The sequence below is a fragment of the Dendrobates tinctorius genome, unplaced genomic scaffold, assembly GCF_039654945.1.
Source record: "Dendrobates tinctorius isolate UK_male_01 unplaced genomic scaffold, ASM3965494v1 ptg000162l, whole genome shotgun sequence".
NCBI lineage: Eukaryota > Metazoa > Chordata > Amphibia > Anura > Dendrobatidae > Dendrobates > Dendrobates tinctorius.
Window position 1 is genome coordinate 74,296,961 of NW_027361829.1, and position 17,606 is coordinate 74,314,566.

Here is a 17,606-nt window from a genome sequence, read left to right on the forward strand (position 1 = left end):
GAAGACTGGGGTACTTCCCTGATGGCAAAAAGCAAATACGGAAGTAAATAGTCCCAGTTCTTCCCATCCTTGTCTATCACCTTTCTCAGCATCTGCTTCAGAGTTTTATTGAACCGTTCGACCAACCCGTCTGTTTGAGGGTGATACACGGATGTGCGTAACGGTTCGATTTGTAACAATCGGCAGAGCTCCTTCATTACCCTGGACATAAAGGGGGTCCCCTGGTCGGTGAGTATCTGTTTTGGTATACCGACCCGGCTAAACACATGCACCAGTTCCTTGGCAATCGTCTTGGTGGCCGTGTTACGCAAAGGGATGGCCTCCAGGTAACGAGTGGCATAATCCAAGATGACCAGGATATGTTGGTGTCCACGTGCAGACCGTGGAAGGGGCCCAACTAAATCCATCCCAATCCTCTCAAACGGGACTTCAATAATGGGTAGGGGTACCAAAGGGCTACAGAACCGGGGCTTAGTTGCAGAGGCTTGGCAGTCAGGACAAGACTCACAATATACACGGATATCGTGATGCATGCCTGGCCAAACAAAACAGTGTAATATCCTTTCGGTGGTTTTCTGGACTCCCAGGTGACCTCCCATCACATGTCCGTGGGCCAGGTCCAGCACCTGCTGCCGGTAGGGTTTTGGCACGACTAATAGTTGCACCGTATCTTCCCCCTTTTTCTCTATCTGATAGAGTAAATCATTCTCCAGAACCATGTAAGGATATGCCAGCCTAGAGCCAGGTTCTACGGGTACCCCATTTATCACTTTTACATTTGTCCTAGCCTGAGAAAGGGTAGGATCCTTTATTTGCTCGCTTTGGAAGTCATCTTTCTGAACTTCTAAATCCGGCAAACGGGGAGGTGGACGGCTGTCAGCCTCCTCCTCTTCCCCGGTCTCCTCCGTATCACCCACCATGACTGAAAACGGGAACTGCAGGTCATTTCCCGCAGACTCTTCCCCCGAGTCTTCCGGGGAGACCTCTTCCCGGGGTTCAGGACCCACACGCGCCCTGGGAGAAGAATCATGTACACTACTACCCGAAGGCATCAACTGATTCTCCCACAATTGCCAGAAGTGGGGAAAATCCCGGCCCAGGATAACATCATGCAATAACGCCGGGACGAGTCCCACTTTATGTTGCACAGACCCATAGGAAGTTGTAATGCATATGACCGTGGTGAGGTACGAACAGGTGTCTCCATGCACACACGTTACAGAAAATTTGTCTGATGGTCCAGTCGGGGCTGACACCAGACTGGCCTTCACCAGAGTCACCACACTTCCCGAGTCTAACAATGCCACCACATTTTTGCCATCAACAGTTAAATCACACAAGTGTTTTTCCACATCCTTTTGACCGGCATTCACACTCACTACCCGTGCAACCATAGACATGCGGTTTTTAGAGTCTGTGACGTCGCACTGCATGGGTTTAGTAGTGACCGGACAGTTCGCAGCAATATGTCCCATCTCTTGGCAGCGGAAACACCTAACGGGCCCCTTGCTTAGACCATAGTTCGTTACTCTCGGCATCGCAGTGCGGGCAGTCCCGTTTTCCTCCCCCACTGTCTTAGGGATTTTTCCATCTCCCCTACTCCCTGGAACTGTCTTACCGGTTCCACGTGGAGATGATGAAGAACGAGGTGGGGTAGCGTCGTCTCGGAGTCCTTCCGCCACGGAGTAACGTTCAACAAGATCCACCAGTTGATCTGCCGTCGTAGGATTTCCATGGCTTACCCACTTCCTCAGGGCTGGCGGTAGAGCTCTCAGGTACTTGTCCAGGACGACTCTCTGGATTATCTCTGGTGCTGTCAACACCTCGGGTTGTAGCCACTTCTTCGTCACGTGGATCAGGTCGAACATCTGTGACCGCGGTGGTTTATCCGGCTGATAAGTCCATTGATGCACTCTCTGTGCCCGGACAGCGGTCGTCACTCCCAGCCGGGCCAAGATCTCGGCTTTCAATTTGTCAAAGTCCTGCGCAGCTTCAGGTTCCAAGTCATAATACGCCTTTTGGGCCTCACCGGAAAGAAACGGGGCAATCAGGCCGGCCCATCGTGCCTTCGGCCATTTTTCTCGCACCGCCATCCGTTCAAACGTGGTCAGGTATGCCTCGACGTCATCATCAGGCGTCATTTTCTGCCAGTACCGACTCACGTGAGTCACTCTCGACTCGGCTTCCAGGTTAAGCTCAGGTAAGCTTGCCAAGCGCTGCGCCACCTGCTGGAGAAGCGAACGATCGGTAACTGTCATGTCCACCAACTCCTTCAGCTGGGCCATCATCACCCGATTATCTTCTTGCTGGACGGCGGTGGACTGTACCAGCGCTTTCACCACGTCCTCCATGCTCATGCTTGCAACGTGATGCCCGCATTCTCCACCACAATGTGATAAAACACTCCGGGATCGCTTTTGCTGGGGTCAAAGGTCACGTGCATTCAGCATGAAACTCAGGCGCAGAGCTGGGATTCGGGTGTAACTGACCCTGGGTCAGGTTTATTAACGGTGAAAGCAATGCAAAAGGATATAAAACATAAAATAAATCCTTGCCTGTCCGGCACTAACTAAACAATGGACAACCTAACTACCAACTGGCGGGCTTCTCCCGTCCAGCCAAACCACAGTTGCAGTGGGCACTGCTTCCACTCACGTGTGTCTCTCACACAGACAGGCTCTCTGTGTTCCCAGGCTGAGACACTCACACAAGCACCTGGCATCCTTTTATATCCACCTCCCATTATTCATTAGCAAGCAGGTGTGATACTGACCAGAATAGGCCACATAGGAAAGGAATCTGGGAGAGATATACCTGCCCTCATCCACTATTCCCACATGATTCTCACAGTAGAAAGAAAAAATGAGCAATTGTAAGTACACAGTGGCATATATAATATGACGACTGCAATATATTAAAAAAGCATGTTTCGTTTGGACTTCTTCAGGACTTTGGAAATGTGCGTTGGGGCGGCGGGGACACTCCTAATTACTTTCCTTTACCTCAGTAAGTACTTCTCCCTCATTTGACCTATGTCTACATGACGGTTAGTTTGTTTTCACCCACCGCTTGTTTTAACTGCACTGTGATTTAGCTTTATTTTCTAGCTTTATTAATGCACTTTGCACCTTTTACTGCACGAGTTATTCATTTTGCTTCCATGCTTAGTCAAGATTGGCAGGATCAATGCTAACATTTGAAGTACTTTAACATGTCTATTGGCCTCACTTTACTTATCTATTAAGGCTGCTTCTAAAGCCCCCTTCACACATAGCGAGATCGCTAGCGATATCGCCAAAGCATCACCGATTTTGTGACGCAACAGCGATATCGGTAGCGATCTCGCTACATGTGACACTTACCTCCGATCGGCTCCCCCGCTGGCTATCGTTGATCACGCAAGATCGTCCTGGTCCATTTCTCGTCGTTGGTTTCCTGCTGACGCCGATGAGCGACTCCATGGACGCGGGAGGAAGTCGTCAGCAGAGCTGCCGTCTGACAGGTAAGTAACGATCGCCGACCGCTGCTGCATCGCTGGTGAGATCTGCCTGTTCGTCAGCTCACTAGTGACCATTTAGCGATGCACCAGCGATCCTGACCGGGTCGTATCGTTGTTGGGATCGCTGGTGCATCGCTAAATGTAACAGGACCTTTACACTGCTAATCTTTAAGAACTTTGGCTAACATTTACCGTGAGGTTTCATATTGGTGTGCACTATGCACTTTATTTGATCAAACTTATGTCCATGTATTTTGTGCTCAGCAGCCTTGTCTATATTGTTTTATATATCCTAATAAAAAACATATTTTAAGGATTATACTCTACGGTGGTGTATTACCCTCCTTCTTTTTCATGTTCATTAAGTGCCCCAAAAAAAGCCCTCCTCCAGAGTCAGCCATACTGCGCCCTGCTCCTTGAGTTATCCAGAATACACATCCACTGATACTTCCATCTAAATATCAGGCACTATCACTATGGGCCAGATTTTTAATTGCATGTATAGGTTTTGCCTGCAGTTTTTGTTTTTTTAGCTTGCCACTGTAGACAGAGCTTAATGTTTTCATTATATTTTGCCCAATTCATCATTTGCGATTTTCAGTAACAAGAGTGTGTTAAGAATGTATCCCCCCAAGTAAATTCACGTATTCTAGAAACATTTGTGCAGTTCTCAAGTTTTTGCATAAAAAAACCCAAAAACATTTGACTGTGTAAAATTCATGAACCGCATATTGCATAATAGAAAGAACTCTACTATCTACAGCCAAGCCATCAGATACAGTCGTATATGTTCCAACCCCATGGATGGAGATGAACACCTTGGTCGCCTCAGAAAAAACTTTTTGAATCAGGGCTACCATCCAAGAACAATTGAAAACCAAATTACAAGAGCCACCAGAATATCAAGGAAACACCTGCTACATTAAAAAGCTAAAGAAGAAAATAACTGGGTGTCTCTAGTGGTCACCTACAATCCAAATCTGGAGGTGCTAAGGGGAGCTGCACGGAAATTACAACCTTTACTACAAAAAGATGCCCGATTACAATCCATATTTCCAGACCCCCCCACTGCTGTGTTTTAAGCAGCCCCCAAATTTAAGAAGCATAATTGTCAGAAGCTCCCTGTCCTCTCTAACAGCTGGAGGAACCTTTCCTTGCAACCAGAAAAAATGTAAAACCTGTCCATTTATAATGACCACGGACATGATAAAGATCTCCAACTCACATCAGGACTACAAGATCCCAGGTACTTTCAGCTGCATCACATCTAATGTGGTTTACTTACTTATTCATACTAAATGTCCTACTAGGGGTCTGTATGTGGGGGAGACAGGGCAAAAGCTGAGAACAAGGATGAATGTTCATCGCCACACAATAAGAGAAAAAAGAATGAATCTACCTGTGGCAAAACATTTTTGTATCCCCGGTCATAGCATGATGGACATTAAATTACCTGTATTAAAAGGTAACTTCAAAACTAAGAGAGAGAGAAGAATCTCTAAGTACAAATTTATGAAAACCTTCGACACATTCAGTGCAAGTATTAATGTGTCGCATGGATTTATGTCTTTTTACATCAATTAAGGAATTTGCCGCTCAGACCTTCTGGGGTTATCACAACACAGAACCAGACAGGAAATCAGAGGGCAATAAAACCTTCACACTGCTTATCTATGAACTGCGTATCTCTCTCCCACAATGACAATTCCACTTCACATTCTTTGCCTTATCTATTGAATTATTTATGTGCTGTCTTGTGTATAAATATGTTATTCTTCAGATTTTGTATTAGTCTAGCCTGATGAAGACACCTGCGTAGTCTTGAAAGCTTGCAATTTGTTACATCTTTTCAGTTAGCCATTAAAAGGTATCAACCACTGAGGACTCTCAGTTCTCAATATTCTTCTATCTACTGGCTAACACGGTACAAAGATATATATCTTTCCTGCATCCAAGCATATTAATGGAAAGTTGAGTGGAAGGAAAAAGTGTGGCAGAAAAAGGTGCACCAGCAACTGGGATAACCACAACCTTGAAAGGATTGTTAAGAAAAGACCATTCAAAAATTAGGGGGAGATTCACAGGTAGTGGATGTATGCAGGACATGGGCTATAAGTGTCGCATTCCTTGTGTCAAGCCACTCATGACCAATACACAACGCCAGAAGCGTCTTACCTGAGCAAAGGAGAAAAAGAACTGGACTGTTGCTCAGTGGTCCAAGGTGTTGTTTTCAGATGAAAGTAAATTTTGCATTTCATTTGGAAATCAAGGTCTCAGAGTCTGGAGGAAGAGTGGAGAGTCACACAATCCAAGCTGATTGAGGTATAGTATGAAGTTTCCACAATCAGTGATGGTTTGGAGAGCCAGATCAACTGCTGGTGTAGGTCCATTGTGTTTTATCAAGACCAAAGTCAGCGCAGTCGACTACCAGGAAATTTTAGAGCACTTCATGCTTCCCTCTGCTGACAAGCTTTTTGGAGATGGAAATTTCATTCTCTAACAGGACTTGGCACCTGTCCATACTGCCAAAAGCACCAATACCTGGTTTAAAAACAACAGTATCACTGTGCTTGATTGGCCAGCAAACTCGCCTGACCTTAACCCCATACAGAATCTATGGGGTATTGTCAAGAGGAAGATGAGAGACAGCAGACCCAACAATTCAGATGAACTGAAGGCTGATATCAAAGCAACCTGAGCTTCCATAACACCTCAGCAGTGCCACAGGCTGATCGCATCCATGCCATGACTGACTGTCTGTCTGCAGTCTCCAACATCATGTCTGCTCTCTATCTGAAACTCAACCTCTCCAAAACTGAACTTCTTCTGCTCCCACCATCTACTAACCTCCCTAAATCTGACATTTCCCTCTCTGTGGGTGGCACCATAATAACACCCCGACAGCAGGCGCGCTGTCTGGGTGTTATGTTCGACTCCGATCTCTCCTTCACCTCCCATATACAATCTCTTGCCCGCTCATGCCGCTTACACCTAAAGAACATCTCTAGAATCCGCCCTTTTCTCACCATGGAAACAACAAAAACTCTCACTGTCGCCCTGATCCACTCCCGCCTGGACTACTGTAATGCTCTATTAATTGGCCTCCCTCTCACTCGACTCTCCCCTCTCCAGTCTATCCTTAATGCAGCAGCCAGGGTTGTCCATCTGGCTAATCGTTACTCAGACACGTCCGCTCTTCGCCAGTCGTTACACTGGCTGCCAATTCATTACAGGGTACAATTCAAAGTACTTGTTCTCACCCACAAAGCTCTCCACAGTGCGGCACCCCCTTACATCTCCTCCCTCATTTCTGTCTATCGGCCTAACCGACCGCTGCGCTCTGCAAATGACTTTCGACTAACCTCTGCCCTACTCCGTACCTCCCACTCCCGACTCCAAGACTTCTCCCGTGCTGCGCCAATCCTCTGGAATGCTCTACCCCAAGATATTAGGACCATCCACAATTTGCATAGTTTTAGGCGCTCGCTCAAAACACATTTGTTCAGAGCGGCCTATCACATTCAGTAATCAAAGTCATGTTATGTTTGTGTGTGTGTAGCCCATTCACCATCTCCATCTAACCCCCACCCCCTGAAGATGGCTGGACCGTCATTGTAAATACATCATTGTAAATACAAACCTGTGCTTTGTATCTCCCCCACCTCATTGTAGATTGTAAGCTCCACGAGCAGGGTCGTCTTATTTCGCTTTAATTATTGTATTGTTAACGTTGTTACTTATGTCTGTTGTGTTTGAAACTGTTCAACTGTAAAGCGCTGCGGAATATGTTGGCGCTATATAAATAAAGATTATTATTATTATGCCATGCCGCATTGACGCAGTAACTGATGCATAGGCGCCCCGACCAAGTATTGAGTGCATTTACTGAAAAATACATTTCAGTAGGCCAATATTTCAGATTTTAAAATAATTTTTCAAGCTGGTGTTATAAAGAATTCTAATTTACTGAGATAATGACTTTTGGGTTTTCATTGACTGTAAGCCATAATCATCAACATTAACAGAAATAAACACTTGACAAAGATCACTCTGTAATGACTCTATATGAGTTTCACCTTTTGTATGGAAGAACTGAAATAAATTAACTTTTTGATGATATTCTAATTTAGTGAGAAGCACTTGTAGGTTTTTGTATGAATGACCTGCCAGTAATAGACATCCACAACCCTGCAGTAACTCATACAAGCAACCATGAGTAGAAACAATGAACTCCAGCAGAAGTGATCTTTAACGCCTTTAAAGATTTTCATATATATTTTTTTTATATTTTTTTTTAATGGAAAACAGAGTGGAGAGACCTTCTCTTTTAATCACTCACCTGTCATGCAGAAACAAGACTTAATTTTCCCCTCAAGTAAAGGCTCAAGCCACTGCTGCTTTTGCTCCTCAGTGCCATACATGTGAAGCACCTCCATATTGCCGGTATCTGAAAAAACAGAATTGATGGCCTTTAATTCATTACAGAACATATTTATATGAATCCCCATCCCTACTGCTCTGTTCATATTAGAGCTGAGGCTAATTGTTAAACGAATAGGCACATCGGAGGCAAACCTGCCTGTTTGACTTAGTCACATCAGTCACAGTACCATTTTTATAGTCAATATTTTGACAGGAAAAATGGTATTATATGCAGTGACATGCAACAACCAGAACTGTTTGAATCTGTGATGGAGGCTCGGACACAAATGTGAACAGAACTCAAGTGTATCACATTATCCCTATATGCCGGGCTTGTCCCAAAGTGGTCCAATGCCTACAAGAAAGTGCCACCATTGTCACTGCCAGCCATAATGTGTCCCCAAACTCTACAGCCTAAGCTGAAGTTCACACATTGCAGATTGTCAATGCAGTATACAAAGCTTAGTAATGGAATAGGGTGAAATCTCTAACAAAATCTGGAAGAAATATTTGGATTCATTATCAAATTTGCAGCATATTTTTTTTCTTTAACAACAGGTGAACATTGCCTAACTTTATGTAGACACTTTGGCCCTGAGTCATCATTGCCGATTCTCCAGTTTCAGTTTTCTGGTGTTATTTGCTCTCTTTTAGTGGCTTTAATCTTGGCAACTTTTTTTTAAAATGGTCTGCCTTATACTTTTCCATGACATTGCTCACTTAGTGTAATTAAATATTATATTTTTTTGGCGCATCTTACTGGTGTAAGGTTTGTGGAAGAGTTTTTAATTTACCGCTTTTTTTTTTTAGTGTTTGCGATTTTTTGTTGCTAAAAAAACTGCAAAAACTGATCAAAGACAAAAATATGCAATTTTAATATTGCACCATTTTGTAGAAAAGCAAAAAAAAATAAATGTGAACACTACAAGTAAAAAGTGACTTCAAGAAGTTGCAAATGATGATTCGGGTGCTTTGTAACGTATATTTAAAGGGAACCTATCAAAATAAGGAAATGGTTGCACGCAATTGCATTAAAGGGGGTTGTCCGGGCTTTTCACATAATCTCAGTACATTTGTTACCGTGTGATGAGGGCTTCTTCATGTGGATGGGGAGGGCCTGTAGCTATGGAGGGTGGGGTTGTTGCTATAGAGGGCATGTTTGGAGTAGAGTAGGAGGTTACGATTAGTTCTCACTTCAATGCCATAACACACCCCAACTTGGACATTCTGTTCAGAATATCTAGAAAACCGTGCAAACTAGTGACAGAAAGTAAATTACTTATTGTCATAATTCTGTAGCCCAGATATGTACTGAGATTATGTGAAAAGCCCGGACAACCCCTTTAAGGCCTGGATCACACTTCCGTTTTTTAAAATCCGTCCAAATCCGTCGTTTTCCGTTAAAAAAACGGATCCGTCATTTTTTTTTGGAGGATCCGTTTTTTGGTCCCATAGACTTCCATTAGCAGTTACCGCGGATCCGTAAAAAAAAACGGATCCATTGCATCCGTTTGCGGTAAAACGGAAACAGATCCGTTTTTTCACACAAAAACGGATGCAAAAAACGGATGGTGGATGCCAAAAAACAGATGTGTGAAACAAGCCTAAGGCATATCAAATATGAAATATATGAAATATATGAAATGTGAATAGCATAATGGCTTTTGGAATTTAGAAAAAAACATATGAGATACTTAGCACAAAATTTGGCCAAAAGATGTGAGCCCATTCACCAACGTCAAGGTGATCTCATTGAACGGGTCCCTATTCTAACTGCCTCATGTGAACTACTGGCTAATAACAAGATAAAGCCTATATTTATAGGAAGATAGGAACCAAAAAGTGATTGGATGTAATTAAAATCACAGTTTGATGAAGGGCGGAGTGCTTAGTCAGAAAGCTAACATACAAATGACAGAAAAAACTGACAGCACATCCTAGTCAGAATAGGTGCATACCTTAATGCAATTGAGTGCAATAATTTCCTTATTTTGATATGTAAGCTGTTTTTTGGTATGCACCTATTCAGACTAGGATGTGCCGTCAGTTTTTTCTGTCATTTAAAGGTAACCTGTCAGCAGAATTGTGATGAGTAACCTAGTGTCAGGTTGGTGCCGTTATACCGGATTAAAATGATACCTTGGTTGATGAAATCTGTCTTGTGGTTGTTGCTTAATCTTTCTTTTCAGTGAATGAGCTTCTCGTGCTCAGGGGCGGCCTGGAGGGTCTTCATGTGGTGCTCTGCTTACATATTCATCTGTATGTCTTATGACAGGTCACTGATCCATCGCTGATCTGCCCCCTATTTTACATACTGATTATAATGTTTTGAAAAAAAAAAAATTCACCATCAGTGGGCAGGCGCCGACGGCTCCTGTGCAGTAAGATCTATTGGATCGCCGATAGATGTTAAAGCGCAGGTGCGGCTGGTGCCATTTTGAGAGAGAATTTTTTTCTGAATAAATTTATAAGCATTTATACATGCGATCATGCTACAGTGCCGGCCTGCAAAATGTGAATATTTTTTTTTTCAAAACATTATATTCAGTAAGTAAAATAGGGGGCAGGTCACTGATGGATCAGTGCATGGCAACACATAAAGCCCCCACAGGCTGCCCTAGAGCACAAGAATCACATTAAATGAAAATAAAGATTAAACAACAACCACAAGACGGATTTCATCACGCAAGTTATCATTGTAATCAGTATAACAACCCCGGCCTGACAGTGTCTATAGGTTACTGTACACAATCCTGCTCACGGGATCCCTTTAAAGCAATCAGCACCTGAGGGACTTGTTCTATGAGTGATGGTACGTCCACTGAAGTCTAGTATACCCAAAATACTTGCCTGGTGCTTGACAATTGAAAACTTCTGGAGCAATTAAACATTTCCCAGTTTCTTCTGCAATGAAGGCGTAGTCTGTCTGGCTAAGACCACTGACAGCTGGCAGAAACAAATTCCACAACCCTTCGGCTCTTGCCAGTTCCTAAGCAAACAAACAAAAAAAACCCCACTTTAAAAAAAAGGATTTGTTTTATAAAGTCTTTATTTTCAGTTATTTAAAAGACAATGAACATATTAACATCAACTAGAAAGTCATATACATACAACCTCATACACAACACACAACCACACCGGTCCCCATGCCCATACTCCCAGCTCCTGAAGCGCATTGGAGGTCACTTTTAAATACAAATCTTGTTCTGGCTCATATTTTCATGGAGAGCTTGTGACACAACTTCTGAGTTCCAACCAGTCAGAATCTAGTGTCACAAGATGGCGCCACAGGACTAGAGTGTCATCGGTAAAGATGAAGATACCTGAGGGCGAGTATAAGAACGAGGGCTGTCATTTGAAGCGCCACTCCAGCGCTGAAAAAAAAAATGCTTAAGTGGTGCTTTAAAGGGAGTCTGTCACCCCTTTTTTTGAATATGAGCTGCCGGCACTGACATCAGGGGCTTATCTACAGCATTCTGTAATGCTGTAGATAAGCCCCCAATGTAATCTGAAAGATAATAAAAATAGAGTTAGATTATACTCACCCCGGCATCCGGTCCGGTCCGATCCAATCCGATGGGTGTCGCCGTCCATTCCGGCGCTTCCCATCTTCATACGATGCCGTCCTCTTCTTTCCTTCCTGTCGTGGCTCCGGCGCAGGCGCGCTGCTCTGCCCTGCTGAGGGCAGAGCAGAATACTGCAGTGCGCAGGTGCCGGGAGAGGTCTGGTGCCTGTGCACTGCAGTATTCTGCTCTGCCCTCAACAGGGCAGAGCAGCGTGCCTGCGCCGGAGCCACGACAGGAAGGAAAGAAGAGGACTGCATCGTATGAAGATGGGAGGCGCCGGACCACAACACCCATCGGACCAAGACCAGACCGCCACCTGGTGAGTATAATATAACTCCTTTTTCTTCTCTTTCAGGTTACATCGGGGGCTTATCTACAGCATTACAGAATGCTGTAGATAAGCCCCTGATGTCGGTGCCGGCAGCTCATATTCGAAAAAATGGGTCACAGATTCCCTTTAAGCCAGAAAATGACCCAAATTCATCCACCAACCTTAGGAGGGAAATCAGGGAAGGGCTGATATCCATCAGATACACTAAGGCATCACCTGGGTATTAGGAGTCTTTTTCTGTTAAGGACCCTCGGATTAAATCGTTGATGTCCTGATGTATATTCCAGATTTTAGAACTATTTGGGGAACCTATCCTCACTATAATTATTAATGCGTAATGATAAAAAATTCTGCTAGGCATATAACTAACATCTTAAATCGAAGAAAAGCCGGATTACTTACCGGTAATGCTCTTTTAATGAGTCCATGACAGCACCCACTGGAGGTATCGAATCCGCCCCATTCGAACAGGAAACCCTACAGAAAGATAAAAGGGGGCGGTCCGCCTTTCCTCCTCAGTTTTGTATTTCAGAGTACCAGGAGGACCGCCAAGAGTTAGGCAATATTCTTGCATTTCTAGATTTTATTTCTTCATATTAGGAGATACACTTTAATATGTGGTGTATTTATCGCTATTGTTATCTTTATAGGGAGGGAAGTGGCGGGTGCTGTCATGGACTCATTAAAAGAGCATTATGGGTAAATAATCCGGCTTTTTACCCTTCGCCATGACAGCACCCACTGGAGAGATTCCAGAGACCATCACCTGGGTGGGACCACCGTGCCAAGGACAGTCCTGCCAAAGCTTAGGTCAGAAGTCGATGAAAGGTCAAGTCTATAGTGATTATAGAAGGTAGAAGGGGATGACCAAATTGCCGCCTTACATATGGCTTCGATTGGAACGTCTCCCCTCTCGGCCCAGGAGGATGCCATTGCTCTGGTAGTATGCACTCTGATATTCTCCGCAGGATCTTCACTTCTCGCGGAGTAGGCTAAACGAATGGCATCCCTGATCCATCGGGATAAGATGCTCTTCGTGACTCCATACCCTTTTTTACAGCCCTGAAAAGATATGAGCCCTGCACTGCCTCCAGCTCCTGGACCTCTCAATGTATTTTAGGACAGTTCTTCTAACATCCAAGGTGTGAAATTTCTGCTCCTCAGGAGTGGAGGGACCTCTAAAGAAGGTCGGGAGGAGTATCTCTTGAGATCTAAGGAATTTTGTTGACACCTTAGGAAGGTATGAGGGATCTGGCTTTAATATTAACCTATCCCGGTATATCTGAAAAAAGGGTGGGTCTATGGATAGAGCTTGGATGTCGCTCACTTTCCTAGCAGACGTTAGTGCTACTAAGAGGGCCGTCTTGAGTGACAAATATTTTAGAGATATTGTGTCTACTGGTTCGAAGGGAGCTCCGTTAAGGCGTCTAAGACCAAATTTAGGTCCCATGGAGGGATTATAGGTATGTGAACCGGAGTCGTTTGTTCACATGCTGTAATAAATCGTGATACCCACTTATTCCCTGCTATATTGTGGCCATACAGTGCCCCTAATGCGGACACTTGGACTTTTAGCGTGTTTACTGCCAGACCTAAATCTTTCCCTTTTTGTAGAAATTCCAGGTTAGGAACTATCGGGATTTCTGTGGTATGAGGGGTTGTATGGAACTGCGAAATTTTTTCCATATTTTTGTATAAATCTGAGTAGTGGACTGCTTCCTGCTTTGTGGGAGCGTAGTAATTAGTGTTTCGGAAAACCCTCTTGATCTCAGTAGCTGCCTTTCAAATTCCACGCCGTCAGGTGTAAGCTGTCCACTTGGGGGTGGAAAAAAGGGCCTTGGGAGAGTAGGTTGGGAATCGAAGGGAGAACCCAAGGATCTGACACCGACATGGTTCGTAGCCATGAGAACCACGGTCTCTTGGGTCAGAATGGTGCTACCAAAATTACCCTTGCCTTGTCCTCTCTGATCTTCCGAATGACCTGTGGCAGAAGGATTATCGGAGGAAAGGCATATGCCAGGTTGAATTTCCATGAAGCCTGGAGGGCGTCCAGTATGTCTGGATGATCTGACGGAGACAGGGAGGCAAATGTTTCTATTTGTCTGTTCTCTTTCGTGGCAAAGAGGTCCACCTGAGGTTGTCCTCATAGAGCTGCTATGTCCTTGAAAATTTGGTCATTGAGGCGCCACTCCCCTTGCCGAAGTGTGTGTCGGCTTAAGAAGTCTGCCTCTTGGTTATTCCTTCCCTTGATATGGAGGGCAGAGAGGGACAACAAACAATTTTCGACTAAGTTTAAGATTTTTGCCGCAGAAGACATCAGAGTCTCTGATCGAGTACCTCCTTGTCTGTTTAAATAGGCCACTGTAGTGGTGTTGTCTGATAGGATCCTGATGTGCTTCTGCTGGAGCTGTGGAAGAAAATGATGTAGAGCATAATATACTGCCGTCAGTTCCTTTAAATTAGATGAGTAGCCCAGTTCATCCCTATTCCACCTTCCTTGACAGAAGCTATTCTCCATATGGGCTCCCCTGCCGTGGGACTCCCATGGACAGATGATTACTATCTAGCCACCACTCTAGAGAAGCCAAGACTTCCTGGGATAGGGTTATCTTGTTCTCGAGGTGACCGTCGTGTCACCTGCCCTACTGGAGAATTTGATATTGCAGTGTGCAGACGTGATATTGGGCCCACTGAACTGCCGGGGCGCAAGAAGTGAGCGACCCCAATAGGGACATTGCCGCTCTCAAACACAGTCGTGGTCTATCCATTGTTGCCTCAACTTTATCTTTTATAAGCGCAATTTTTACCTGAGGGAGCAGACATCTCTGGGTTGTAGAGTCTAATTGGAACCCTAAGAACATCTGAAGGGAGTGTGGAACAAGTCTGTACTTCTGGAAGTTGATGATCCAGCCTAAATCCTGCAAAGATAAGACCGTATCAGCCACTCGTTTAGTACACTGGGTGACCGAGTTCCCGATAACTAAGAAGTCATCAAGGTGTGGCACGATTAGGGTGTCTTTCTGACGAAGATAGGCCATCACCTCTAACATCACTTTGGTGAAGATTCTCGGTGCTGTAGAGAGACCGAAGGGCATGGCCGTATACTGAAAATGATGGATCTTGCCTTTGAATAACATTGCGACCCTTAGGTACCTTTGGTATCTATTATGAATAGGAAGATGGTAATAAGCATCCTTTAAGTCAAGTCCCACCATTACACAGTTTGGAAAAAGAAGTTTAATGGTGGATCTGATTGATTCCATTTTAAACTTATAATTTTTTATAAACGTATTAAGCTTACTCAAGTTTGTGATTGTCTTAAATGTACCATCTGGTTTGGAAACTAAAAATAAAGGAGAGTAGAAACCTCTACCTTCTTGTCCCGCTGGGACTTTCACTAAAACCCCCTTGGATAGTAAGCTTCGAATTTCTATTTCGAGGGCCTTTTGTTGTACTATTGAGTTAAGGCGGGTTACGATAAACCAATCGTGAGGAATTTGAAGGAATTCTAGTTTTACTCCTTCTTTAAATTATATTTAGAATCCATGAACTTGAAGTTATTTGTTCTCACTTTGAAAAAAAAAATTTCAGTCTACCCCCTACTGGGGGGACTGTTTGCTCAGTATTTATTTTCCTTTCGGAATGTTGAACCTATAAATATGCTACCCTTTTGCTTCTCATCCTTTGTGGGCCATCTAGTTGATCTATCCGCTTGTCTCCTTTTCCCAAACGGTCGCCTTTTAAAGGTTCTCCTGTAGAAAGGGATAGAAGAATCAGGGAAAGCCTTCTTCCTTTCTTTTGCTTTGGCGAGTATGTCATCTAGAGCTTTCCCAAAGAGAAACTCACCCTCGCACGGGGTTGCGCAAATCTTGGATTTTGATTGCGCGTCCCCCTTCCAGCTCTTCATCCATCGCGCCCGCCTGGCGTTGTTTACAAGACCAGCCGATCTCGCTACCAGCCGCAGGGTGTCTGCCGATGCATCGGCCATGAAGGCTGCCGCCCCTCTAATTAATGGAATAGCGGCCCGTAGCTTTTCCCTAGACACCTTCTGCTCGATCTATTGATCCAATTGGTCCAACCGCGAGCATTGACCTGGCAGTGCATGTGCTGGCTTAAAAATCCCTGTAGTCGATTCCCAAGACCTTTTTAATGATGACTCCGCTTTACAGTCTAGTGGGTCAGATAGTAGACTGCTTCGAAGTAGAGGCTACCACAGCATCGACTTTTGGAATTTTGGTCCATTTCAATAGCTCTTCATCGCTAAATGGATATTTCCTTTTTGAGGCCGATGGGAGAAAACTTCTTTGATCGTGTTTTTCCCATTCTCGCTTTATTAGGGCCTTAATCGGCGGTATTACTAGGAATGCCCTCCTTTTCCTTTCCGCCAAACCCGCAAACATTATATCTTGCGTGGTTTGGACGCCCTTTGTCTCCTCACACCCCATAGTGTTCCTTATGGATTTGACTAAGTTATCCATGCTATCCAGGGGAAAACATGATCGTCCCTCAATTTCGGATGACGCTGCTGATGATGATGACGTGAGTGAGGAATCAGAGATTATCCCCTGTTCCTCCTCTGAATCTGAGCTGAGAGTCACTTGTTTTTTGCTCCTTGTTTCAGAGGGAGTACTGGCACGGGTGATAGCCTGTAGTTCCTCTCTAATTATGGTCCGTATGTCCTTTGATGACACTGCGGTCCCCTGACTAGTCTCTCTGGTGCATTGTTTACAGAGCTTTTTGGGGTAGGAGTCAGGGAGAGGCTGAGCGCATAAAGTGCATTCTTTGTGTTTAGATTTCTCTTTTTTCTTCGCCTGGAAGGGGGAGACATGGCGAAAGACAAGGGGGGAAGTCAGCTTAATAGGCAGAGTATATATATATTGCACACTCACCCAGTGAAGCTTATAGTACCGGATCAGATGGCTGAGACCCCGTCCTGGATCTTGATTCTCCCGCCTCACTCCTGCGAGCGGTGTCCGTGGATCCCTTGGCGCCGTCCCTGGAGGAGCTGCCCCCAGCAGAGTCCCCTGCCGAGCGTGCACTTCACCTGGAGACGACATGGCTCACCGCCGCTTACCTCTCGGCGCTTCTTTAAATAGTTTCCCTTTTTTTTTTTCTCTAGCCGGAAGTCGCCCCTCCCCTCCGGGTTCCTCGCACCTGCGCACTTGTGCTGCCTCAGCCATCTTGTCCCGGAAGTTCACCCATTACTTCCGGGGCTTGGAGCATCTGCGCCGGCTGGCTCCCGCGCCTCCGCTCTGTATGCGGCCCGCGCCTCTCACTGCTGCCGCCACCGCTGCTTGGATCTTCTCCCTCTCTCTTTCCCTTTTTTTTTTTTCCCTTCGCGCCACTGACGCACTTACCCTCCTGCAGCGGCGGCCTCGAGAGTTCGGCGTTCACCGGCATGCTCCCAGGTGAGACCGGGCGCCTCCCCCCCGGACTCGGTCATCACCCTATCCGTCAGACAAGGGGGGAGCCATCTAACGGAACCTCCCCCGACGCTGCCTCTGGACCGCAGCCCCTGCCGTTCTCACGGATACTGCACAGGCGGCGTGCACTGGCCCAGGTATGTCTTCCTGCAGGATAATCCTGGAGTTCCCTGGGAACAGGAAACTAAAACTGAGGAGGAAAGGCAGACCGTCCCCTTTTATCTTTCTGTAGGGTTTCCTGTTCCAATGGGGTGGATTCGATACCTCCAGTGGGTGCTGTCATGGCGAAGGGTAAAAAAATATTGGGAGATGCACAAGCCACACCTGTCCTAGAAAAGTAATTATGCACAGTTGAATTATAAGAA

At 45.1% G+C, this 17,606-nt stretch overlaps 1 protein-coding gene across 1 annotated transcript in view; it reads right to left on the bottom strand.

Moving 5' to 3' along the window:
- Window positions 1-17,606, bottom strand: part of ACAD11 (acyl-CoA dehydrogenase family member 11) — a 126,723-nt gene that overhangs the window by 51,630 nt on the left and 57,487 nt on the right. The window contains exons 11-12 of the mRNA XM_073550110.1: window positions 10,772-10,910; window positions 7,839-7,946 (exon numbers count right to left, since the gene is read on the bottom strand). Of these exons, the coding sequence (XP_073406211.1) occupies window positions 7,839-7,946; window positions 10,772-10,910 (247 nt within the window). The remainder of the gene's footprint in view (window positions 1-7,838; window positions 7,947-10,771; window positions 10,911-17,606) is intronic.